Source organism: Poeciliopsis prolifica, unplaced genomic scaffold (assembly GCF_027474105.1).
Source record: "Poeciliopsis prolifica strain line A6 unplaced genomic scaffold, Auburn_PproV2 SCAFFOLD013, whole genome shotgun sequence".
In the NCBI taxonomy this organism is placed as follows: Eukaryota; Metazoa; Chordata; class Actinopteri; order Cyprinodontiformes; family Poeciliidae; genus Poeciliopsis; species Poeciliopsis prolifica.
This window is the reverse complement of record NW_026562388.1, coordinates 9,358,333-9,384,782: the sequence shown is the minus strand read 5'-3', so window position 1 is coordinate 9,384,782 and position 26,450 is coordinate 9,358,333. Positions and strand designations below refer to the sequence as shown.

Genomic DNA, 26,450 nt, shown 5'->3' with positions numbered 1-26,450 from the left:
GGGTCAATCTGAGCTTCAGGTAAAAGAGTTCAATTATATTGGGCTCTTGCTCATAGAGATAATGGGGACTTGTCTACTGTAACTGCTTCAGTGTGTCATAAAAAAAGAACAGAGTTAACAAGTGAAGCTCCCATTTCACATGTCCGTCCAAGTTCTGTGCCTCACCTAAACACATTATTCATGGATCATGACTAAGGAACAGAAAAAGGCTGAAATTAGCCTCTTCCATTTTCCTGAGCAAGCCTTAAGCATACGGTTCAGACATAGATCACAAGGAGCTGCTGCTGAGGTGGTTAAGGCATTTGATCAGATGCAAGAATGCCTCCGTGCATCCTTCCCTTTGAGCTTTTCTGGCCACGTCCAATGAGTGAAAACCCCATGGTTGACTGAAGAACCAATAACACCTTCTAGCATCTGAGTATCCGTATGAGAGACCCCCCCTCCCCTCCCAGGAGCAACTGGAGGAGATCTGTGTTTCTCTATTGAGTCCTTTATCTCCTCAGCCTGATCTTGATCAAGGACAAACCAATACATGGATTGGCTTTTGAGATTAGAGAACAATTTTCCACTTTGATGTGAACGGATTTGACTGTTAAAGATTTTGTAACTGTAAATGAAACTTTTTAAAGTAGGGAAATAAAATGCTGGAGAAATAAGGGTTTGCCCAATAGTGGAAAAGATCTGAATCTGTGTTTCCGATTTTTTTTTTTTTTTTTTTGCAATTTGAACATTTGGTTATCGACAAAAGTGCAAGACTGAAATTGACTCAATATATAAGTCAATATTTAGTGACTTATTTAGTGAGTCACTAAATAAGTCACTAAAATGTTAGTAGATTTGACAGTAGATTTCCTGTCAAATCTAGTAAAGATTTGACAGGAAAAACTAACTTTCTAAACAACAAATTCACATTTTTTTTACATTTATATAGAGTAAACATTCAGAATAGAAAGCCATCAAGAAGTGTTTAAAATTTGGTATATAAAGCAGAAAGATATATCACCCTTTTCAAAACCTCGAACTATTTTGCAGTGTCTTAAAGTATTAATACCAGTTAAATATTTTTGTTTTGAAAAAAAAATAAAAAATTAGGTTTTGTGGCTCTTTAGTATATTCTATTAGGATTTCACATACAGATTTATGCAAAGTAATGTATAACTATGAAGTGAAATAAAAATAACTCACTTTTAAATACTACAATCATATTAAATAAATTAAATATGCATTCTCAAGAGCCTTGTTAGTCAGACTAATTATCTTTTGGAAAAAATAAAACTTTGAGCAGGTGTTAAGCATGCTTTTCATTAAGCCCACATTTCTGTACACATTTTTCGTCTGGTGTAATTCTCCAAACATAAATGTTTTTTCATTAAGTGTAAGTGGAAAATAATAATTAGTAGAAAAAAATAAAGGCTGGGAAACTTCAGTCTGTGTGTAATTATTCTCCACAATGTTTCACTTAGTAAATTGAGTCACTGAAATAAATGAACCGTTCAATAATATTTGAATTTATTGAACAAATTCAACCATATTAGAAAGAATAATCTAAATGACATGCATTTGTATTCAGTCTTTTTTTATTATTATTTTGACACACCTAATTAAAATCCTGTGCATCTAGTTGGTGGTAGAAAAAATTTTCTAGTAATTATAGAGTCCCATTGTGGATAATGTAATATTAAAAGAGCTGCAAAGAGCCGCAGATTAAGTGAGATTATCAGGTTTTAGAAAGTTATAGCCCCATCCACAATTGAATAAATTGAAAATGAAGTCAGTGCTGATATAAAGCCATAAAAAGCTTTATTTACAGCTTGCTTGACCTCGTAAATGAGTGTACTGTCGAAAGACAAGATCAAAACTTTTTGACCGACAAGCACAATGTGAGACAAGGAGGAAAAGCAGCACTGTATGTCTTTCTAAATAAACAATCCCCACTGTGATGGGAATGGTTTATTGATGGTGAAAGCATAATGCTTTCATCAATAAACTTTTCTTTAGCAGAGAAAATGGAGAATGGAGAAAATGTGCCAACTTTTATCACAGGAAATCCCAAGAATAAAGTTTGTAGTTGTGACAACATAGCAAAATGTGAGTTGAAGACTTTTGCAAGCTATTACACCTTAACAGTAAAGTCATATTACAAAGGATATTGGGGAATTTGTATCATGAACAAACCAAAGGTAAGCTGCAATCAATTTATTTCCTCTGACTCCAAAATATGAAAAAGTAATTAAATGCTTTATTCTTTATGATGAAAACTGAGGTATAGATTAAATATGCATACAGACCTAAAATAAACAAATTCAACATCATATCTTCTCTTAAGTGACACTATTTTTTATAAGACTATCAAATTACTTTTGCTACTCCATGCAGTTAAAGATAATACGCTGTAGATGGCACTGTTGCATCTTTAACGTCCAAGCACTCAAAATAAAAAGAAAATCAAATCCTTTCAGACTTTCAGAATAAAATACTTTATTTGAAGCACTTTGTTTTCACTGATAGACACTATCCAAAAGCTCATTTGATATCCCACTTCAAATGCCACAAACAAGAACCTACTTTCCAGTCCATAACATTAGATCCAATCCAGCCAATTCATACAAGGAGCTCTAACAATACAGAACCCAGCGAGGAAAATAACAAAAACCACATCATTTTGTTACTTTTATCATCACAAACCAATCTATTCCAGTAATATACCAGCATTAGCTTTCATAAAACCACTTAGTGTTATTGCAGCAGCAATGACATACTGGAGACAATCTAAATTATGAAAGAAATTTTGAGCATAACTTATGTTAATGTGCACAGACAGAAGAGCATGACTGATCAGCATCAAAAGACAAAGGTATTTTTGTTTGTGGAACCCGTGAAGGCGATGGATTGACTGTTCAGTAGCCCTAGGATATTGGTGTACCTTTTGAACTGAAAGGTCTGCACCGGCAATGTGAAAGCAGCCAGGAAAAGCCTCTACAGGGAAGAAAATATGGAGTTGAGTTTGTAAGACTCAGGCTCTTTCTAAAAAGGGCTATGGCTTTTGTAAGTCACAGAAGATTCAAGATAATCTTAGTTTTTAATTCTGTTGACCGCCCTCGTGTTCACTATAAGCAAAATATTGAGTTCTGAATATAAAAATTAGACATCTATTTTATTGTGCTTTGACTATGAAATTATTCATTCATAATGGGTAAAGTGTTTGCTTAAAATCTGTTTTTGAGAAATATTTAACTTCCCTCAGTCACATTTCACCACTAGATATTTTTCAGGAGATCCACCTGTAATTTGTAACTCGTTTGCATAGAGCCTGCTTTTGCATCATTCATAAAGCACACTTACACTGTTTTAAAACAGTTTTCAGTTAAACACTGATCATTTGTCACCGTAATAACATATCAGATATATATTCTATATAACGGCTATTCTAAATACAAAAGTGCACCAAACAAATGTGAACATAAAAGTAATAATAATAATAATAATATTAACTTTCATCATGTCATTATCTACAGACACAAATACTGTTGCATTTATTAAACATTAAAAAAGACAGTTTCTTTTAAGGCTTGACCTTGTAAATGCAATAAACCACCATGCAAATACGCACATTCCATTGCAAGCAGGCAATGAGACACCAAGATATAAAGCTGACATTGAAGAGAGTATGGAAGGTCTTCTACTTATTGCAGTTCTTACTAAACCATGATAAATGTATTATTCTGGATCTGCCTCCCACATGAACACTTGCACTCACATATTATGTGACTTTTTCAGGCTTTTCAGGCAAACTGAGCACAAAAGGAAAAAGAACACCCTTCGCCTCCAGAGGTGCCTTCAGTGCCTCCTCGACAAAGTAGGCGTTCTCCTCCTCCACCACAAACTGCAGAGTCTGGCTTTTGTTCACACAGTAGATGCAGTTCCCTATAACAGCACACCTGAATGGTGAATGACTGCCCGGCCTTTGTGATGCACAGTCGTGCCACATTTTCACAATAGCGTTGTACTTGAAGACATTGATCCCCTGCTCTCGGTTCACGTCAAAGCGGTAGATGAAGCTTTTCAGTGCCACCATGTCGCTAGATTTCTTCCTACTGTTGTTGTAGGGGCACTCCTGCCACTCATCCCTCTTTGGGTCATATTTGAGCAGGCGGTAGAAAAGGGAGCCCCCTGAAACGTAGAGCTCTCCGCTGCAGGTGGTGGCTTCATGGGCCACTGCAAAGGCTCCCTTGGGTAGGGGAGCAATCATTGTCCAGCGGTCCATTCGAGGATCATATTTCTCTACTGTGAACAAACATTCCCCTCCAATGGCATACAGGCTGCCATCCATAGATACAAGCTTTAGTTGTGCACGTGCCTGGTTCAAGGGTCTAATCTCAGCCCAGCGATTGGTTATTGGGTTGTAGCAAAAGACCTTATCTGACACTTTGCCCTTGTCCCCATAGCCACTTATCCCACCTGCCACAAACAGGTAATTGTACATGGTGCAAATACCGCAGCCTTTAATGTTTACGTCTTCTGGCATCACAGTCAAAGGTCGCCAGTCATTTTCAGCTTCACTAAAACAGTAAATCATATGGTTCTCCTCTGAAGACCCAACAGACAAAGGACTCTGTGGTCGGCTGCCACAGCGGCTTGGTGGCCGGCTACCAACTCGATCAAACACGTCATTTACCTCTGCAACCATCAATGTCTTTCTCCCCTCCATTCTCTTCTTCAAGACCAGATCCCTTTCAGACCCAGTAAGGCGTCCATAGACTGCAGGATCCTTGAGGATCTGAAGGAAGTTATCACTCATGAATCTATATGCTGTCTCCTTCAGTTCACTAAGTCGCTGTTTCTTGGTGATGGTCAGAATCTCATAGCAATTCTCCGATGTGATCTGCTCAGACATGGAATCCATGGCGGCCTGAACGGCACAGGGGATCTGCAGGATTTTAGCTCCTGTGATGACATCAACCACATTGTCCTTACTAACACTGATCTGGGAGGTGTAGATGTAGTCAATAAGTGTAGACAAAGTCTTATAACTCATGCCCTTCACTTTCAAAATGTTCCGCGACAGACGTGCTTTGAAGTAGTCACTCTTCTCCGCAAGGACAGACTTGTGAGCATTGATAGTCTGTCCACCAACTTCAATGACTAAATCAGGTTCTTTTTCAGGCTGTGTGCCATCAGCTTTTAGACTGCTATCACTGCAGTCTTTTGGTTTTAGAACTGACCAATCAGTTTTCTGTTTGGATTGATTCCCAGGGGAATCTAGATTGAAAGACACTTTTGCTCTTGCTCCATTGCGGAGTTCATCACTTGCGCTATTTTGGTGCAGGCCAGCAATGTGATTGGACTCAGCAGAGTCACCATGAGGAGAGTTATTTGGCTTTCCCATATCTGTAGAAAACTGATCAACTTTAGGGATGTAGGAGCTGCTTCCTTTTGCATGATCACAGTGGTTATTCTCTATTGGTCTTCCATCGAGCAGGTACTCCTGCTCAAACACTGGAGGAGCACTGAAGTCTGGGTCATCCTGCAAGAGCCCCTGGACGAAACCTGAACATACATTCCTATTTTTGTCAGAAAGTGTGATAAGGTCAGGGTTCATGGTGTGGATGATGGCATCAGCCTCCACAGTGATTATTCCTCCTTCCTGTCTCTGATCCTCGTTCATATCACTCAGCTCAGGCAGCGTCTTCAATGGCCATGGTGACGGATCAGATAAAGTATTTGGTATGTTCTTCTTTCTTACTCTAAAGAAAAAGGGGGAAAAAACAATAATAAGTCAAAATAGAAGTAATGGAAGGTGCTGTGAAAATGTATTTGGTATCTTAAACCATCACTCTACAGCTACCATGTTTGATTATTTTTATGACATCCTGTGTTACTTTTGCAGTGGGATACACAACTTCCTACTGTAATGTCTTGGGGAACACATGATGTTTTTTGTCCAACAAGATATGGGCCTTTTGTGTCAGCTGTAGTTTTCACCGAGGAGGTCAGAAATGGATGGCATTGTTGCCTAGTATTTTTCTTACTGTTAAATCAAGAACATTCAGCTTAAGTGAGATAAGAAAGATCAGCAGTGCTTTAGATGATGTTCTCGGCTCATTTACCAACTGGATAGGTTATTGATGAATTGAGAAGGAAATTTGGTAGCCTGGTAACTTTTGGTAAAATTAATCAGTCATGTTTTCTGCATTGTGAATAATGGCTTCCTGGGACTCAAAAGCCATAGAAATGGCTTCGTCAAGTTTTCCAGACTGATAGCTGTCAAAGACTCAGTTTTTCATTTGCTCTTGAAGGTCACTGACTGTGAGCACAACATGTTGCTTTTTGGGATCAGTCTGCCTACTTTATGCTGTCAGACTGGCTTCATTTCAACAAAGTCTTGATTCTACACGTGTTAGAACAATCAGGATTTATCATTGTGCAAATACAGGACACAATGGATTTGGATGACTCCCTACTTTAAAATTAGATTTAAACGTCCTTTATTCAAGTGACGAAAGTAAAGTTGTGTGATATTACTACTCGTTGAATAATTTATTAAAATGTTAAGACGTACGAGGGGGGATGCTTAGCGACGCAAAGGCGTGTTCATTCTCTAAGAGGCGCCGTTTCTCCATAAAAATAACCACAGAGATCTGAAATCTAGATTATTTTACATCGGAAATTAACTGTTATTAAGCCCAACACTGAAATGCAATCGCAAGCCAGACATGCGACACTGAAGTGCAGCAGTTCCAAAACACATCCTGAACATACTGCCATAATTACGCTGTCCCTTATACATGTGGTAATCTGGAGACAATTAGAACGCATGCGCAAATTCAGTTGACTCGGTAGTGGTGTAAACCAGAAATATAGACGGCCTACATATTATTATTTTTCAAAAAAAGGTTCTAATGTATTCTACTGTTATGGCGCAGATAATGTTAAGACCATGTAGATTTAATACACATGACAGAGGAAAAATAATGGATTACTGATCATGATGAATCAGGAGTATGGGTGTAAATCCATTCAAAATAAACCTACCTACCTATGATCCTTCGCTTTGAAACAGGTCGGCACCAGCAGCGTCTCTGGGAGCCTCTCCACAAAGCTGAGTTACGTAAGGCGGCACGGATGAAGCAGACGCGGTGCTCCTCTGAATGAGTTTACTTTCAGACGGGTTATCCCTTCCGTTCAGGATTTACCTTGATCTCCCGTCGACTCGTAGAACTGGTGCATTTCCCCAGATCCCAGAATCAGCCGGGGCTCCGTAGTAAAGGGGGGAAAAAAGGCGAAGCGATTAAAGACCAGCTCCAGGTCGCACCTCCTCCTCATCAACATCGCCGTGTCATTTCTTCCACAAGCTCGGAGCTGCTGCGCACATCAGGCGTCCTGATTTCTCTTCGTCTCCTCCTGAAAACGATAGTTAGTTTTCTCTCACACACCTCCAGCTTGGACGGTGGGGTTTGTTTTCTTTTCCAAAGTGTTGACAGGAATGAGGTGGCGATTATTGATCTTAAACTCCGCCCTCTTCAGACGGTATTAACCCCACAGTCAACAGGGCGAAGCTCTCCATTTGCGGTGCGCACTGTGGAGGCGTCCGAGAGATGCGACATTCCATTACGCATCTAATCTGTCACGGACACCATAGTAACTGAGGAAAATTATGGGTTACTGTTGTATCTATTCTTCTTTTTTAATTTATTTATTTTATGTAAAACCAAATTTATTTAAACTCAAAAAGTGAAACTTATTTTTTAAAAGTTTGTCACATATTAATTTATTTCAAGTGTTAAGTTGGTTAATTTAAATGAATATTGTTTGTAGAACATGGAGAATTTAGTTTAATAGGATTTTTGCAGACATTTCAACGTCTACACAAAACCATACCAGTGACTGATGACTTTATACAGATTACCAACAGAGTGCGACTAAGAAGGGAAAGCCAAAGTACCTCATTGTTAAAGAAGTTGGCCATTCGCAGAGCTCCTATTCAAGAATACTCATGGAAAGATGAGTGGAAGGAATAAGCATAAGAGACGCACAGGCAACAGGGAGTGGAGAGGCACAGAGTCTGAGTTGCAGTGTTAAGTTTCCAAGGTTGGACATTTATGGGAGAAGGCATCATGTCCTCTGCTGGTGTTGTGTTTTATAGAACAGGTTCAGACGTACGAGTCTGAACCTATTGTCAAGAGGCTGTTGAGTGATAACAGCACTAGTAATTCAGAAGAGTTACAGCCAATTATTAAAGCAACCTGGGTTTCTTTCACATAGCTACATGTTGCATCAATCCACTTATGCAAAAGATCTCTGAATTACAGTCACTTATGCTAATACTTCTCTGTACAGTTCATAGACATATTTTCAGTTGGGTGGCATTTATGGACTAAAAATCCTCTATTTTGATAATTTGATATTCTGAATGTTCAGGACACTGAACTTTGGAAATTATCATGAAGCTTACAGCTCAACACAACACAGACCTGACTTCTGTTAATACTTACAATATTAGAAGTTTTGTGAAAAAATGTTTGCTTCAGCACAAATTATTGAGGATAGACATCTCAAGACAGCAGGAGCTTCGAAAATAAAAGCATCAAGAGTCCATAATAAGGGACCCTCCATGAAAACACCTTCATAACTGGCCTTCAGATATAAAAATAGAGGAGCCACAGAGAAAGCATCACACAGCTATTAAGCCTGTGGGATTAGAGGGCAAGAAGAAAATGAACCTTAATGTCAGAAGCTGAGAACAAAAGCTTGTTGAACGCTGATACGGGCACTGACTTTCGTCATAGAAACCTCAGTGTTGGAAGGAAAACCTAAAAAAGCCTTCCAGTCTCTGAAATGCTGGGGAAAGTAATAACTGGGTTAGTCTTTTGGTTCACTGAGAATGAATTAGCTCAGTGTTTTCTTAAGTTCATGTCCACCCTACAAAACTATGATATGCCCCAGCAGTTTGTGTTGGTTTGGACTGCAGTGTGGGACTGATTCCAGCTTGAAATTATACTTTTGGTCAAAACAGATGATTTAAGGAAACATGGTTGTTGTGTAACCTTGGATGTGGGCGTTGAGAGAAAGGAAACCTTGACCTGCTTCTGTTGCGAAGCAGGAGAAATCCCGGAAGAGCCGTATCAGGCTGAGCTTCTGTGGCCCCCTCAGGCACATTGCTAGTCTTGGCATGTACTGATTGCTGCACACAAGCACAGTTGAGTACAAGGCTGGAGTGAGTGAAGAAGAAAAGCAATACTGACCCTCTGTTTAGGTCTTTGTTTTTCTCTTAATTCAATCAGCTTGCCAACTCTCCTCACGTTTTAACACAGGAATGAATGTAAACAAATGAGTTATTGCAATGCATCATGGATGAATATTCTCAAAGTTGTTTAAAGACGACTTTACAAAAAGTACCAAAGTTTGCTTAATAAAACACTGTTTATAGAATTGTTAATATACATAGGTACATACAAATGTTTTCAAAGTATAAATCCTTTTATCATTTTTTTAAATATATGGGAAACAAACATGCATAAAGGCAGAAAAAAAAGAAACCTTCTACATCACATGTCCTCTATGAACAGAAACCTGGCCTGCCAGGGATGCTCAGATGCCTTCTTATAAAAATTCAACCATCAGAACTTTGCTTATTTGTATAAATCCTTCTACAGAAAAGTCAAAGTTCTCTCAGCTCATACACCTAATCCTGATTCATAACACGTCAGATTTACAACTCTGATCCTGATGGGTGATCTAATCCATGCTGAGGCTGTTTCAAAGCTCCATTCTTACCTTGCACTCCCTCCAAGCCCCAGTCATTACTTGACCCTTATCTTTCAACACTGATTTAAATACTGCAGTCTAGCACACACACCCGAGAAAATTAACATGATTTAGCCACATCACAGATAAACAATAAACACAATATAAAATTAGAGACTTTTCAGTTTTTTCCCCAAGATAATTTCCGTTTTTTGCAGTGCAGTGCCTTGCAGAAGTATTGTACTTTTCCCACATTTTGTCTTATTACAGCCACTAACTTCATCGTTTTTTACTAAAACTGCTCAGTCCATCATTCAAAGATATAACTTCATCGTTTTTTACTGAAACTGCTCAGTCCATCATTCAAAGATGGAAAAAGTGTGGCACAGCAGCAAATTTAGCAAGATGTCGCCTTCAACAAAAATTGTCTTTGGAGGACATGCAGTGATCCAGAACTCAATGAGATAATCTGTTGATAGAAATGTTAGTAGTGAACTTCACAAATTTTGCCTTTCTGGAAAAGCGACAAGAAGCTAGAAAACCATTGTTGCAGAAAAACCATAAAAAGTACCCTCTGCAGTTTGCAACAATCCGTAAAGCAAGCACCAAAACCTAACCTTCTGTCCCACAAAAGTATATCTTGAAGCAAAAACCGACTGTGCATCAGATTAAATACACAGAGAGCAAAATACTTAAGAGTGGCACAGAGGTTCACCTTCCAGCAGGACAATGCACCTAAAAATGCAGTCAGAGCTATAATAAAATGGCTTAGATTGATTAGGACATATATGTAGTAGAATGAGATAATCAAAGGCAGAACCAAAACAATTTCCCAATCTATGTCAAGACTAGGAAATTGGTAATCACAGATTAGTTACTTCCAATCAGACAGAGCTTGAACTTTGTGAATAAAAACTGATAAGTTTCAGTCTCTAGATGTTAAAAACTGGCAGATTTGAACCACTAAAGACTTGCAGCTGCAACTGAAGAGAATTTCATTAATGAAAGATGTTGAAACCCCATACTTTGTGTTGGTCTATTGTCAAATAGTTCAATTAAATGCATTGAAGTGTGTGGTTGTTAAATGGCAACATATGAAAAAAGTTTCAGTGGTATTACATAATGTTACGAGGCACAGCAGATTTTTTGACCCATTTGTAGGAGCTGTTTGCATAAACATTAAAAGTGATTAAGTGATCTGACTAATAACCCATTTACAAGGCTGGAATATTGTGGCGATATAGCAGAAGGCAAATATTTTGGTATGAAATGGGGCATTTAGTTGATGTGATTGATCCAAAATACTTGGTGAAATGCTAGCAGACCGCCAACAGAGGACCATATGCAGATCATTTGGTTCAACATGGAAAAAAAAAAATATGAATAGAAAAGATGAGAAAGATTTTGTGAAGTTTTCAGGTATTCAGACTAACACCATTGGGGTTTTGGTGTCGCATGTTCAGTAATGGGATTTGCCAGATCATGATGGTGGAGGTGTTGTCCTCGTGGCGAGACTGTTTGGTCTTTTTGTTGACTCTGCGGTGGCCCAGGCCTCCAGACACAACTAGCAGAGAGCTGACATCCATCTTGCTGGAGCGACGCCCCCTTTGGTGATGGGCGGGGTCATGAAGTAAGTCGTACAACGCCCCGTCCTCTGGGCCATGCTCCAGTGAACCTTGGGAGGGAGCTAAGGAACCACAGGAAGAAGAGGACAGAGAGTCCTGAAGAGCCATGGTGGTACAGCCTGCCTCTCCCAGCCACACACTCTGTCCCTGAGGGGGACTGGAAGCTGTGTCTGACATGGGCTGGGTGCTGTCTGCATCCACAGACTCCATGTGTTGGAGTGAGGAGGAAGGAGCGGAAGATGGAAGGTTAGACGACCAGTTACGCACCGCCGTAGCCACGGTGAGGAACTTGACGGGCCCATTGTGTGCATGTAATGACACCATTCCTCGTCCTGAAGAATTAAAGTAAAAAACATCAATTGTGGTCTATTAACAAGCTTTGTGTTCAAGTACTTACATCTATGAAAAATTATATATAGTGTGCAAACAATAGTTTTATAAGAAAAATAGTCTACCAAAACAAATCGCACTGGTTTAAACTTCCAGTGAGTAAACTTCCTTGCTCTACTCTACTTTCTACAGTGTTGTTGAGCAGCAAAGAATACCAAGAGACAATGCAGGGTGTAAAACTTAGTCTTGGTGGTGTAACATCTGGGGATGGAACCGTCTGGCACAATTTTCAGTGCCAGTTTCAGGTCATTTGAAACAAACCTCCCCCACTTGAGGATTCAGGGGATTACAGCAACAAAGCTGATTTTCTACTATGGGGGGAATTTCAGTGTGAAAGTCAAGAAGTTGTGCAGTCGTGATGCTGTCGCTGAAAACTGAGATTATGTGAATTATTTCTAACCCAGAGTTTTCTGCCTCTATTGTTTGTTTTTCATATCCCATCACCTTGCGTTTTCTATTTGACCAGACAGGTTGAATCTACAAATCATTTTTCCAAAGTAGTCTTTTGTGATTGTGTTATTGTGTTATCTATGCTGTGCGACTCTATTGCAAACAAACCTGGTGAATAATGTAGAAAAGTATCAGGTAGTATGAGCTTTTTTTTTTTACACGCTAGAACTCAGTCTAAGTTTATCTGACTAAAGGATATGGCTTTAAAGTCCCATTACCAACTCCACGTATTTAAAGTTGCTTAGCAAGGAGAAGGTATGAATCCTAAACACCCAGTTGGCAGGGAGATAGCGAAGCTATGTAAACCTGGTTACCCAAGATATCACTCTTTGCAGGAGTTCAACAGTAAACTCTCCAGATTTGCTTCAACTGCCTGCATATTGTGTGCATGATGAGACAAACACAGATCTTCATCCAACCTTCTGGTCAGTGGGGACTAGACTGAAGTTGGTCTTTGTGTGTTGTTGTTTCCCTGGTGCTTAAATACAACAAGAGATGGATTACTAATTTGAAATTTTAAGTGTCTTAGAATCAAGAGCTGTAGTTACATTTCTCTCGTAGAAATTGTTAGGGGACTCAGTGAGAATTACTTAATATGTAAATTTTCTCTCAGTGAGTAATTACTCTAATTGAGTTTTACAAAATGCAAGCATTACATTTAATAAAAACACATTTAAAGGCTTTTTACACATCTCTATCAGTCAAACTTCTTTTATAGAACAGATGTCACTCAAAGTGTTATACTTGACAGTTACATTTATTCATACATAAAATTACTCTCTAAACTTTTATTACATTCTTCTTGTCCATTTCAGGATGACGTAAGTGAATGTAAATTAAAACCCAAATCTTGGAACTCACTTTTGCAACCCTGTTTGCATTTTAAGAAACATAATGCACTTTAGTTGTATGTTACCTGTTACTTTGGGGATCCCTTGTAGTCTGGGGACAGAAAGCGCCACAGTCACTCCCAAGTTGGTTCCTACCAGTAGCAACCCATGGCAAACCAGCAGACTGCTCACAGAGACTCTCTGATTTCCTGCAGAAAAAAGCAAAACAGTTTATTCTTACATCTATCAAAGTGTTTCTATAGTAAATTCAATGATATTTGCATAAAAGAAGCAAGGCCTTGGCAAACACATCCTCCCACACAGAGTGTCTCCTGGAAAAATGAGAAAAAACTGCACTATTAATGGTTCACTTCACCAGACAAGAGGGACAGGCTTTGTTTTACAATGTGGCAGCATTTTCTGCAGCCATGATGTTCAAAGCTTGCGTGTCTCCAGGGCAACGTGAAGAGGAGTGTGGATAAAAGCAGCCCTTTTCAAGCGCCTGAACAAAGAAAAATGCAGCATTATGGCCAGCTTTGAGTCAAGCAAACAAACACAAAAAGCGTTATGTAACAGGCCGAGTGAAGCGTAATGCTGTAATTAAGGAAGAAGCTATGCCTCTATTCAGAAAACTTACGGCTATTACAGCAGGACAAGCCATCATGACCTTTTTCTTTCTCTCCTCTTCAGAAAAATCACTGAAGCCTGGTCGGATAGTAAGAGCTGCGATTGTTAAGCTAACAACACCTTTCAGCTCAGAGGGTAGTAAAATCAGCCTGCTGGCAGTTCTTCTCAAATACGTGCAATTCTGCCCATTCAAAGCATAAAAGCTTTCTCACGCTACAAATGTTGCATTAATATCTGAATATTTTTATCATATTTGTGTGGATGCAAAAAAATGTTTGCAAAAAGACAATTTTAGCAAAAAGCTTGCTAAAACAGTGTCTCCTTCGTGGGAGGTGAGACTGCCATGAGTCATTACTGCTGTAACAGCTTGACTTGAATTTCCTCCCTCAAAGTAATCCTCTTGGGCTTTTGGAAAAATTACTGCCGGTCTATGTGCCCGACCCCGTCCCCACCCCCGCTTCTCTAGAGCTGACCCCATCCATGGGGCACACACGCCAGCCTGCCATACTTCTTAAATTCCTGCCAGATAGGCAGGCTGGTAGAGTTTAACACTAACATCTTACCCACATGTGCTTCTAATGAGGGATCAGAGTCGGGAGAAACACAGACTCCTGGTCAGAGGCCTTGCTCAACTTCCTCCTTTCATAATATTTGGAGTTCCCCACCCAGAGGGTGAACTAAAATAAACCCTATGAGAGCATCAACGCGGGCCGGCTCAGGACCCAATCCTGCAGGAGAGAACCTCTTTGATCCGCACTAAGACCTGACAATCAGCAGCAGGAGGGAGGAGTAGATTTCAAAAATTACAAAAACACGCTCCATCAGCCATTCAGTCAGTCCAGAAATACCTCAGATCAGCACATTGTGAGTAATTGCCTATTGCTGGACCTGTGACCCAAAACCTTTTCTGACGCATGCATACAAAAAAACTTTGGGTATGTTGTTTATCCAAAATAATGAGTTTATGCTCCTCGAACAACAATTTGAGTAGTTTAAACCAAACTGAGTCAAAGAAAATTGTCACTGAGTTTGTTCGGTTGGAAACTTTTTGACATTAGTGTCCAATTTGCCCCTACACCAACAGATACTACAATTTTATAGGCCAGTTGCCGTTTTGTCTATTTCTACTGTTATTATCTGATAAACTACATTCATGCATTCAGCATAAGTATTTTGATTTTATCTTATAACCAGGTTGCTGTGTATTGCAGTCTTCTGCCCAGATCCCTCTTGAAAATGAGATTTAGATCTCAACGGGGTTCACCTGGTTAAATAAAGGAAATGAATAAAAAAAGAAAATAAAAAATAAAAAACATAGTAGTTCACACAAAGATTTGCTGTAAAACAATTGCAGTATGAAATTTAAACTTGAGGGTGAATTTAAGCAGAAAATCAGAGGAACTTCAATTTTATTAATTTATTTTTTGCAAGAAACATGCTAAATTGGTACAGAAAGTGACCATTTTGTAGGTGCATTGACAGGTTTAATTATAGTGTTCACTTTTTATCCAGCACTGTCCCACCCAATCTGTCCTTTAATCTCAGGGTCAGTGAACAATCGTTTCATCAATATGTGTTAAATGTGGTTTAAGATGCAATATTAGTGGTGCAAAAACAAAGAAATGTCTGGATGAGTTATTTATCAGCCCCCTGATATTTGTCTCCTAATAGACCATGCATGGCTGCATATTTAGGTTACATAGCACAAGACAATGGCAGACCCTCACCACTGCAGTCAGTAAACTAGCTTAGTCCACCATTATAGCAATTTGCTGTAATGGTGTAATCTGCAGTTTATTTGGCTCTCTTTAAAAGTATTACTCCTAACTTTAATTAGTACACCTTTTCCTTCTTCTGTAATGACATGCTTGTCTTGATGCAAATTACTTGTCCTGGATTATTCAAAGTGTTCAATGGCACCACCAAATGATTGCAGTTATAGCTTATTAGCCATCTGTGAGAACATTGCCTAGATAAGGAACCTCTGCTCTGTCTGTTCAGTGACTGGTAGAACTGCTCCGACGTGCATGAACATGAGTAGGAGAACTCCACCCCAAAGCTCCTCCTTGATTCAACACTGCACCATTGATAAAGGCAGTCACACTGAGGGCAACACCCCATGCTTTTCCGCCTTTTGTAGAAATAATATTTCTGAATCAGCAGTGGTCTTGGGGGTGCTGAGAAGCCATAATCACATCAAGTCTTCTTACAAACTGGAGAATTATACCTCAGTGTAAAGTAATGCTTCGCTATCTTCTTTATAAACAGATTATGTTATTCCACCTCTGTGAATAAACACCAATGTGGTGCAGGAGTCAGCCATCACTTTTTCCTTCTAACACACAGATTGCAGTCAAACCATGCAGTCCAATTTGGCTTGAAGTTCCAGTTACGTCAGAATTCATGCAGAGGAAGCACAATTTTTGGTCTTGCTCTGTTCCTCAGTAGCCAGCAGTGTAACACAAACAGCAGGAAATGACAAAAAGCCAGACAAGAGTCTACAGTACGTTTTTGGTAAAATATCCCAAATTATTGCAGCTCAACCTTGATTTAGATTTCCACATAAACTGACAGTCTCAAATTCCTGTATCACTATCAGAGGAAATGGCACTGCCCAGAAGATGAAGGCTTTCATGTGTCGGCTTGTCCCTGAACCAACTTCCTGTGGCTGCACAGATACCATTAACCAATAAAGACGGTGAGCTCCCTCAACCAATCGCTTTTATCACCCACATCTCTCAGACAAAGAACACTTCCACTTATTACTCTAAGTAGAGGATATTATTTGGAGGCTCAAACACAGTACAACTCAAGGCAGCATGTCAGCTGCTTGAGGGCCATCCTCAGACATGGTGTCTATTATCATGATCCCACAAGTAATAATTTGCTGACATGGATACAGAAATTCTGAGTGGATGGTCTGGAGATTTTAAACCTAAAAGATCTAATCCTGCTCTTTAATAACACACACAGATCATTTAAAATTCCTCACTACTTGTGAAACTATTCTCCCAAAGCTGCAGCTCTGAGGTTTAAAAAATGCACATAAATCTGAATACATCTGATGCACAGACCAAAGATAACAATGAAATGAAAAATCCAACATTGTTCTTAGTCAGTGAATGCACCATTCAGAGTGCTACCAGGTCAAGCTGATGAACACTCATTAATGAGGAAGCACTAAGTAGCTAAGACTTACTTAGATAGATCAGTAATGAGAAGGTGTTTAAAAATCTTTAAGAAAAAGGTGCAGAACATTGCGACTTTGCCAATGATCCCGATCGAGATAATTAATGATCAACTAAAACAGAAATGTTTGAGGTACATGTATAATAAAACTGCAAAATGATTTAGCACTCATGAAATTAGTGGGTTTTAATCCCAAATACTAACAAGAACATAGTTGTTCATTTTGAATGGGTTGTGTAGAAAAAATAAGTGTATGACTTTTTTGTGTAAATGATATTACACAAAGAAAAGGAAAGTGAAAAAGTTGGAGATCTGCTTTATAAATGACTAAAGGGAATGTGAAATTATATTTAGTTAGATTTTAATTATATCTCATAATGTGGATATAATTACCTCCGTGAACTTTACTGTTCCTCAGCTGCCAGCAGTGTAACACAAATACTGTTCACCAAGGTATTTGTTTTACTACCCCATAAGATAGTAAAGATGGTTCACTATTCTATTTATTCAGAAAATAAAAAGCATTTACTTGATATTTATAGTTTTGAAAAGATAATCTGAATTAGCTCCAATCAGTAACAGGTCAAAGCTTTAGGGAATTGGTGATGAGAAACAGACACAATCTGTGATCGATGCATCTCCGGTGAAGACAGACGGAAAAACAAAAAATTACTAAAAGCAACTACAACTGTAATGCACCCACAACACCAGCAATGCTCTTCGGCTCAATGTTTTTGGGTCATACTGATACAAAACAGCAGATTACAAGATCCAGCGCAGGAGGTCACTGATGTTTTCAGACACAACACAAGTGATGTAAACCCAATGTTTCAGTTTAAGCTTGGAAACTGTCCTAAATACATAATCATTTATTATAATGAAACTATTAATGGAAACATTCAGATACAATGGTGGTGCTGAGAGACATAAGTGTTTGGGTTGAACTCAGTCTTTTTTGGCAGAAACTCCATGTTACTTCCAAAGTCAATGTAACTTGGGTGTTCTTCTATAAAGGCCATAAAATAAATATTTGCTCTCCACAATAAAAGCCATCTGGATTCAAATCTTCTATGAGCCATGGCTCATTTGTTCAGGTAGCACAGTTTGTTAATGACAGGTTTACAGCTGCACCGCCTTACTCAATCACTGACTGAGAGTTGAGCCTTTATCACAGAATGTTTTAAAGTAAACTGCTCTACAAAGACTAAAAACAAAACAATGTTCCCAAAGTTCTCGCTTTTACTAGTATTGCTTTAAACTTTATGCATTTGTCAACTTGTCAAAGGTAATAAAAACCTTAGAAACTGTTATATTTGGATTTTGAGTCTTTCAATTAATTCCAAAGTAGGTTTTTACAAGCCCAACGTCTTCACAGTTTTATATTTTGTTTATCCAATACTTTTTAAATGTCACATTACTTTTTGACAGTTTTAAGATATCAGAATCCATCTTCTTCTTCCAGAAAGATAAAGCTTACCGTTGACATGAAAGAAATAGAGAAAATAAAAACAACAAAATATAAAAAGCTATTTTGATGCAAGTCTATGCTGTCAGCTGATACCTGGGTGATGATTTGGGGAACTCCATCAAAATGTGAGAACAAAGTCTCCATAACTTAGTTGGAATCCAGGGACATATTCAATTTTATTAGATGAAGAAAGTGAAGCTGAAACCACTCTCCTTTACGTTCCAATTTTAGGCTGTGTTTGATCTTTGTGAAGCATACAAATTACTGAGTAACAGCAAAAATCAAAGAGATACTACACACAGCTGGACTAAATCTTGAAATACTATAAAAGACTTTAGTCAGAGCAATATATTCCTTCCCAATTTCCAGATCACACAGTGAAGTGAAAACTGGTGTGATTGGCAAACAATATTCTGATATCAATGTAAATCAATCCAATAAAAACAGGAGTACAAAACATGTTAACTAGTTTTTTCTGCAAAGGAGAAATTATGTCACTAGTTAAGTCAGGTGAATATAAATATTTTGCTACTGTGGTAAACCTGGCTAATCAGTAATGCGAATTCAACTCTTTGTATGAGTACAGCACTGATACTAAAGGATTCCTTCCTAAACCAGGAAAGGAGCTGAGGAAGAAGTGTCTCTACATGGAAACAGAAATCTTTAAAATTTTGATTTGCAAGTTCAAACATAATACATTTAGAACAACTTAAAGCTAAATATTTCAGGGCCTCATTTAGTCTTTTCAAACAAGGAATTGCAAATTAGCCTGATTTTCAGTAGTATTTAACTCATGCATTTATCTCCATTTTCCCAGTTTTACTGTCCGTGTTGACAAAAAGCATCCTCACAGCATCATGTAACCATACCCAAATTTTACAACATTCTGGTTTGTTCAGGGTGAAGTTCTTTGTTCCTTTTCCGGAATATATAGTGTTTTAAAAAAGAGACGTAAAGTTGTTCAAGAAACAAAAGATACATAGAAAAAGTTTCATTTAGGTCTACACTACAGCCTTACCAGGCAGGATGTTGTTGACAGTTGTGGCAATGTTTATGTCCTGCAGGTGTTCCAAGGTCTCAGTGTGGAAGAGGCGTACAGTTGAACCGGAGCTGAACGCGATCCAAATGCCCACTCCGGCCACCACCATGTGAGACACCACCATGCCCTCTTCCTGGTGGGCCTCCAGCTGTCTCTAGATGTTGGAGACAGACAGAGTGATGTTATTTTGCTCTAAGATTCACAAATTAAGACTGAATAATATCCTCTTTTCATGACTTTGAAATTTAATTAAACCAAAAAAGATTGTTTGTCCCTTGTCTTATGTTATAAATTGCTGCTATACAGTCAGACTGAATTGGATTGGACACATGGCTATTTAGACTAATAGGGAAGCTACATAACCCACAAGATCAGAACTAGATATATATAGCTTTACTTTCTACTCATTAAATGGAAAAAGAGGCCAGTGACACAAATAGTAGAATCTCTGCTGACAATTATTTGCACAGTTCCCCATAACCAGTAGAATAGCACTTATCCTATCACCTTTCATAAAGTTGCATTGTCCTCTTTTAGACTAGTGGAACTTCTCAGGCTACAACAGTCATACATCTGAAAGTAGAAGAAAACTGGATTCCTTCCCTTTTCTTAAAGACATCTCATTTCTTATCCAAAATATTTCACTTTTCTAAACATGTCCGAAAGTAGCAGGTTTAAAAGTTGTATTTAGAGAAATGGAGCCATTAAGGACACGAAAGGGGCCATTGAGGACATTTATAATCTCTGACCAAACCCTCCTTTCAATTCACTTCGTTTGGCTTGCTGGTGTTCCGACAATGCAAACATGTCTCTACTGTTGCCATGGGAATGGTTTTGGTCACATGCTCCAAGGTGTGAATAGTTGTAAAAATGCCTGAAGAGATAAGGCAAGGCTTTACTTTATATCTTTCAACATAGAAACTTGTGGGCGTTCATTTTTCATGTTTCATACAGATGGCTTCTTTTAGCCCACTCTTTCCTGTCCAACATGTGTGCATTAGTAAATTCAAACAAGAGTCCCAATTGTCCTTGGGATATAAAGGAATTGCTGAGTCTCGACGCAGTGACTTTGCTCTTCTGTGCTGGGCCATTCTTTTGAGTGGCTGCTGTTTAGTTTCTCCATTATAGAGGTCTGAACATTCCTCGCTGCACTGGACTATTCATACTGCACTGATGAGCATCTGACTTTGAGTTTCAGCTTTGATGTGAACCAATTTCTGTTCGGATGTTGCTAAATTTAAAATACATCAGGGAATTTCCTCAGTTTCTTAGATACTCAGGTCACATATGGAAAGACAAAGCTCTTAAGTCTCTTCTGCATTTTAGCAGCGTGCTAATAAATGTGAGGGCCCTGTACGTGTGAGGTGTATGGAAAGTATTTATTTATATTGTTAAATTCTTGCACAGTTTTGTTGAATATGCATGATGAACATATTGCAACCCTCTGAAACCTTGCGTAGACTAGATCCAACCTGGCAATGTCAGCGGCTGTTACGTCTGTACACATATTTGCTTCAGAGTCAAATAAAAATAAATAAATAAATAAAATATTTAACACATTTGGACAGACCAGGTGGTGGATTTATTTTATCACATTTTCAGAACTGCTTTTTTTATCCATGAAGAAAGACACAAACAGCTTCAGATAATATTGAACATGTTTTATTTTGTGTATAGTAGCTGATAGCATGACTACATATTTACATATTACAGAATCTCAAATGCTGCTCAATATGTGGGTGGATTCAATCTTGGAAATAAAGAATCTATGTAGAAGAATTTTAAAGCCGACAGAAACTGATGGTAGAAAATCTGGATGACCTACATTTTATCTTTCCAACACAATTCCATGTGTTTAATGAAATGGGGACTTTTTTGTCTCTGCTGCTTTGTCCTTCTTTCTGTCTGACTTTTAATTAATACTCTGGACTAAGTGTAAGTCCTATGTGAAGAAAAGAGAGTTAACAAGCAGGTGGTCTGACATAATAAGCTTAATGAGGCTAAATCCATTATAAGTGAGCACATGACACAAGATTGTTACTATTCCTGGACCCACAGCAGGTGCTCCCATTATACAAACCCATCCGGGACAAACACAAAATGGCATATTCCAAGATTTTCAGGGAAAATTTGAGAAGGAAAAAAGGGCTGCTTAACGTGCATATTTCCTCCTTCTGGAATTTATAAACTTATTTACTGTCCTTATCTCTTAAGAGAGACTCAGACTTCTTATATTCAGAAAAGAGTTACGGAAATGATTTTATTGCTATTGCTTGATTGTTGTTTGATTTACATAAGAGAGATGGGAAAGATGGACAGATAAGCAGATATCTCAAACCCAATTTATCTTTCAAATCACCAAGTCTATGAAGAGAAGATTGTTTGTTAAACTACCCACACAGGATTCTGGTTGGGTCACATACCTCCACACAGTGTGTGTGTGTGCTGATGATGAAAACTTGTCCACCTGAAGAGGCCCAGAGGTGATCTTCCACAGCCAGCACGGCCTTTACTGGAAGGACTCCAAGCTTCAGTAACTTGGGCTTCTCACAGCTCCAAGAACCATCTGGGAAAGCACACACAACATAGTTTATTCAGAACATTGTGGATTTATTCAACATATATGAAAAGTATAAAAACAAAAAAAAGTAATAAAAAATAAACATCTTTTTCAATTTAAAAAATCCTTTTCCTGGACAAATTTCTTGATTTGTTCTGCAGTCTGCAGAGAATGAGCTGAGTTTTATAACCCCAAAGTTTCACAGTTTCACATGCCATGAAACAACTTAAGTCAGCTATTGAGTGCCAAGATGCCAAAGTTCAAGTTACAATATGATGCTTATCATGTATGTGATCAGATAAATATATCTAGAAATACCTGTGATATATGAATATGATCAAGTATTTGTAAATCATTAATTATTTTATCACATGATAGTGTAAGTTCATATGTATTTAATGCGAGTATAATAATTATGTAAATATTTGATTTTATTTCATAGTACTGTGTTGCAACAAGTCAAATTTACTCTGTCAACCTTAAACACAGCTAAGGATCAAGTGACTTGTCAGCAGTTGACTTGTTACATTTTAGCCAATCAGATGTTAGATTCTATTTGAATAATCATAATTGACTATAGCACAGGAAATATGAGAAAATACATTTTACACAACAATTTAAAAATGTAAAAGATGAATTGAAGATTTCATTGTTTAGCATATTACCAATCCCTTCATAAAAATATAAATAAAACCCAATAATCATAATTCTATTTAGTTGATCATACATCATACATATAATTTGGAATTGTTGCACTTTTGGATATCAATTACTGACTTTTTCACTATTTTTTTTCACCCAGACCAAGATCTTGATTGGATTACACTACAATAATTATCAATTATATAAATTACAATTTAGGATACGCAATCCGTTTATTTTGTTTGTAAAATTTCAACAAACATAGGCATCTTTTAAGGCATCTAAATCATATCTTGTTTTGCAAATTACATGTCGAGTTAAAAAAACATGGTCAAGGCAAAAATAAGAAGTGAAATGTAATATATTTATATTTTCTGGTGACTTACTTTACAAGAAGTTGTTCAAATCAAATTCTATATTGTTTTAGACATTTCAAAGCAATACAATAACACTATCTTTAAAGAGCCCACTTCTATTAGGATCATTTAAATGACTGACTAAGAAGATGGGTATGCACAGTGCCTAAACAATGCAGTAACAGTCTATCAATCTTTATAAATGTCATCTGTAAAGGTTATCTGCATTTATAACTCTGCTAATGTTTGATAAGTGGCCATTGATGGTTTTCACAGCACCTCACTATGAATATAGATGGGCTGTTAAGCCTTAGTCAGAGGCAAGCTGTATCCCACATGCACCTCCTACACACTGTGTTCTGCATGTGCCTGGGTACAGGATAGCTGCAATAAAAACACCATGCTGCCTGCAGTAGCTTTATAAATATCAACAGCTTGGCAACTAGAGAATGTACTTGTCAATGCAGTCATAAAATGGAAAGAAAGTGAGCACAGCAGACATAGATCACATTCCTTTGGCTAATCTAGACCATAAGCTGATTGAAACTTTGGTAAAATATTTGTTTACAAAAATATTTTGGTAAAAAAAAATATTTTTATTTACCAAAGATGGCTATTGATGGAAAAGTAGTAAACTATATATTTTTTGTTTTTCCAGAAATACAGTAACTGCTATAACAGCCTTCAAGCCAGAAGGGATTTGCTCGGAGTCAATATTGGAACAATGGCACTGTGTAGGTGAATTTCGAAAAAAAAAAAAAAAAGTTGCACAGAAAATAAAAAGGAGCAGTAGTGGAAAAAAAACAAGACAGAAGTGCCAGCTTTCAGGCTTACATAAGTCCTCTCAGCTGAAGTGTATCTGCCCACATCTTTTATTTGTTGAACTGTTTCATTCTTTCATGTCATTGTCAGCTATCCGAAAGCGGACAACTAAATAGAAATGCTACCAACAATAAAGCTTATTATTCTTTCTGGGAAAAATGAGATATTACAGGTCGGCTGCACAGAAAAAATCCAAACTCATGATGTGAATTTCTTACTATGGCGTCCGCCCATTGCTGAATCACTGCCTCCCCCCTTTCTCAATTTCTCACACAGTCCTTCATTTGGGAAACGGCAAGCATGGCAGAATGAGGTTGCCAGCTTCAGAAACACTGCATCAACAGCAGAGTCAGATTTCCCATACAGCTTCAGAAGCTCAGCAACACTGTAGGAATTAGAAAGCCCGTCTGTTCAGTTGTTTTGATATCCAGAGGTTTTGAAGATACATACCTCAAGGAATATGATCTGATTCTGTCCTCAGCAAGTTTAACCATACATCTGGTTAAAATACAAATTATACAGACATATACAAAACCGACACGCTGAAATGTTTTCAGAATGAGTCAATTTTAGCATTAAGCATTATATTCCAGACATGGTGTGAGAGTTTTTAATGGTGTAAAAAACACTTCAACTGTTCAGGACCAAGATTGCATCTGGTAAAAAATAGTCCCATAAATTACACAGCTAGCTGGTAACCAGTAGGACTAAAGAGGGGGAAAAAACCTCTTATAGTCACCCAAACAAGGAATCATCCAAAAACATTCCACAATAGTTGCACACTGATAATTTCTTCCAAGTGAAGTCCAGATGAATAGAAAAAAAAGGTCTGTAGGCAATCATCCATTTTCATCTGTCTTTGCTTTCCAAAATCTAGGGCAGCGAAACCTTTTTGACAGTGCAGATTTTCAAAAGTGATTATTTACCTTTAAACTTATCCATTTTACCAGGTTAGAGAAGTCAAAAAACGTTCAAATGTTTGCAAGGTAGTGTAATAAAAATGACCTAAATGGCTTACAACAGTTGAATTACACAATTGTGAAGAAATTCAAATTCAGTTGCGTCAAATTTTGGGAAAAAAATAGCATATTTCTACTCATCGCACAATCCCAGACACACATTGTCTGCACCACTATGACAGCTGATGACAGATGGGACAAAACGGAGAATGTGAAAGTGTGGGAAGAGTTTGGCTGGGTGTAAGGCATCTGTACTCAGAAGCAAAGGAGGAAAAACATTAAACAGGTCAGAGTTAATATAGCGGGTTTACCTAGACAACAAAGCAAATGGAAACCGGGCTTAAACACACAGCAGAGAAAACCCCTGACCTCAAGCTACACCCAGAGCCACTGACTTACACACCTAACACACATATCCATAGACATTGGGTTGTAAAATATCAAAGTTTGTCAGTAAAGTATACAAGTTTGAAAATAAATTCAACCAGATATAGGGCTGTGGCAGAACGTCACAATTATATGACTGGGTTGTTTTTTACTGGCTATTTATTGTGTTTGGAACTTCATTTATTTGCAGATTTGAAAAAGAACAAAAATAAAGTTTTAAAAACTTAAAAGTGCTTCTGCAATATTTAAGAAACACACCTTGGGATCTGGAGTAAATGGCGACGGCACCACTAACCAGGCCAGCATACAGACAGGGCTTTTTATAGACCAAGCTGGTGACTGTGGACTTGTCTGGGGTGAAGAAATGCTGCAGACGTATTTTCTTGGACCGCTGCGTGCTCTTATACACAATAATACTAAACAGGATGTGTAGAAAAAGAATTAGAGCAAAAATATTTCAATATACATGTTTGTAAGGAAAAACAAAGTGATTCGTTTAGGTGTATTTGAATTTTTGGAAAAATTTCTACATCTTCAGGAGATTTTCCATGTAAGGGTGTGTATTGTATTCGTACCTGCCCTCCTCCATGCCTAAGCAGACAGTAGGAGTATCACTGGCCTTTGCAGCGGGAGCATAATTGCTATCTGGAAGCTTTTCACCATCCTCCTTAAGTTGCTCTGTTGGGACGTAAGCCATGCAAAGGATTCGGGACTCCACATTGAAACACTCCGTCACTTTAGGGCTGGAGTTCTGCATGGCCACTATGGCAATTTGACCCATCTGGTTGGTGCAACTTGCAACCTGAACCAAGAGAAGAAAACCCCCAAACTCCTTCAAAAATGAATCATACTGCATAATCCTGAAACTTATTTTTGTTATGCTAGATTTTCAACTTGTTCTAAGCCATACAGAAAATGATCTCACCCAGACACATCCGTGGCCAACCACAGGAGAGTCGGCTGTGCTTTCTGTGTTTATGTATGGCTCTGGGTTGTGAACAGCACATTCCACCTGCCACAGAACATAGAAAAACATCTCATAAATACATGCGTTCGGTCACCATGACAAAGTCACAGATGTTTGTGGTCTCAACCTAAGCGTAAAAAAATGTCAAACTTGTTGAACACCCAGGCTTGACTTCTGAATCTCTATTTGTTTTAACCAATTGTTTGTTTAACTGTAAGCCTACCAATTACATGCTTGAATTACCCTTTGAAAACTGAGAAGGTACTATGGGTCAAGATTAGAGTCACTTTAACCTTTTAAGTCTAAATGTTTTGCAGAGAGTTCAAAATTAATTAGCCAGTGTAGAGATCAAACCTTGTAGCTATTAGCAACACGCTCTAACTGACTGAGATAAC

At 38.1% G+C, this 26,450-nt stretch overlaps 2 protein-coding genes across 4 annotated transcripts in view; both read right to left on the bottom strand.

Moving 5' to 3' along the window:
- Positions 1-2,453: 2,453 nt before the first annotated feature.
- On the bottom strand, positions 2,454-7,573 carry LOC129365544 (kelch repeat and BTB domain-containing protein 11). Of its 2 annotated transcripts, none has more exons than XM_055038802.1 (2): positions 7,033-7,573; positions 2,454-5,744 (listed from the first exon to the last, which is right to left on the bottom strand). In XM_055038802.1, the coding sequence occupies exon 2, from the start codon at positions 5,663-5,665 to the stop codon at positions 3,761-3,763; it is 1,905 nt and encodes a 634-aa protein (XP_054894777.1). In that variant the 5' UTR covers positions 5,666-5,744; positions 7,033-7,573; the 3' UTR covers positions 2,454-3,760. The 2 variants fall into 2 exon arrangements, with proteins under 2 accessions (XP_054894777.1, XP_054894776.1); XM_055038801.1 differs by having other exon boundaries at positions 7,037-7,573.
- A 1,779-nt stretch (positions 7,574-9,352) lies between these two features.
- arhgef10 (Rho guanine nucleotide exchange factor (GEF) 10) overlaps positions 9,353-26,450 on the bottom strand; it is a 45,481-nt gene continuing 28,383 nt past the window's right edge. For both annotated transcript variants that reach the window (XM_055038403.1, XM_055038404.1), the window contains 7 exons: positions 26,014-26,100; positions 25,664-25,890; positions 25,347-25,504; positions 21,786-21,928; positions 19,342-19,516; positions 13,126-13,248; positions 9,353-11,701 (listed from right to left, as the gene is read on the bottom strand). In XM_055038403.1, coding sequence (XP_054894378.1) covers positions 11,160-11,701; positions 13,126-13,248; positions 19,342-19,516; positions 21,786-21,928; positions 25,347-25,504; positions 25,664-25,890; positions 26,014-26,100 — 1,455 coding nt within the window. In that variant the 3' untranslated portion in view covers positions 9,353-11,159. The remainder of the gene's footprint in view (positions 11,702-13,125; positions 13,249-19,341; positions 19,517-21,785; positions 21,929-25,346; positions 25,505-25,663; positions 25,891-26,013; positions 26,101-26,450) is intronic.

Coding starts and splice junctions, on each gene's coding strand:
- LOC129365544 (XM_055038802.1), bottom strand. CDS start 5,665: ATGAACGAGGATCAGAGACAGGAAGGAGGAATAATCACTGTGGAGGCT.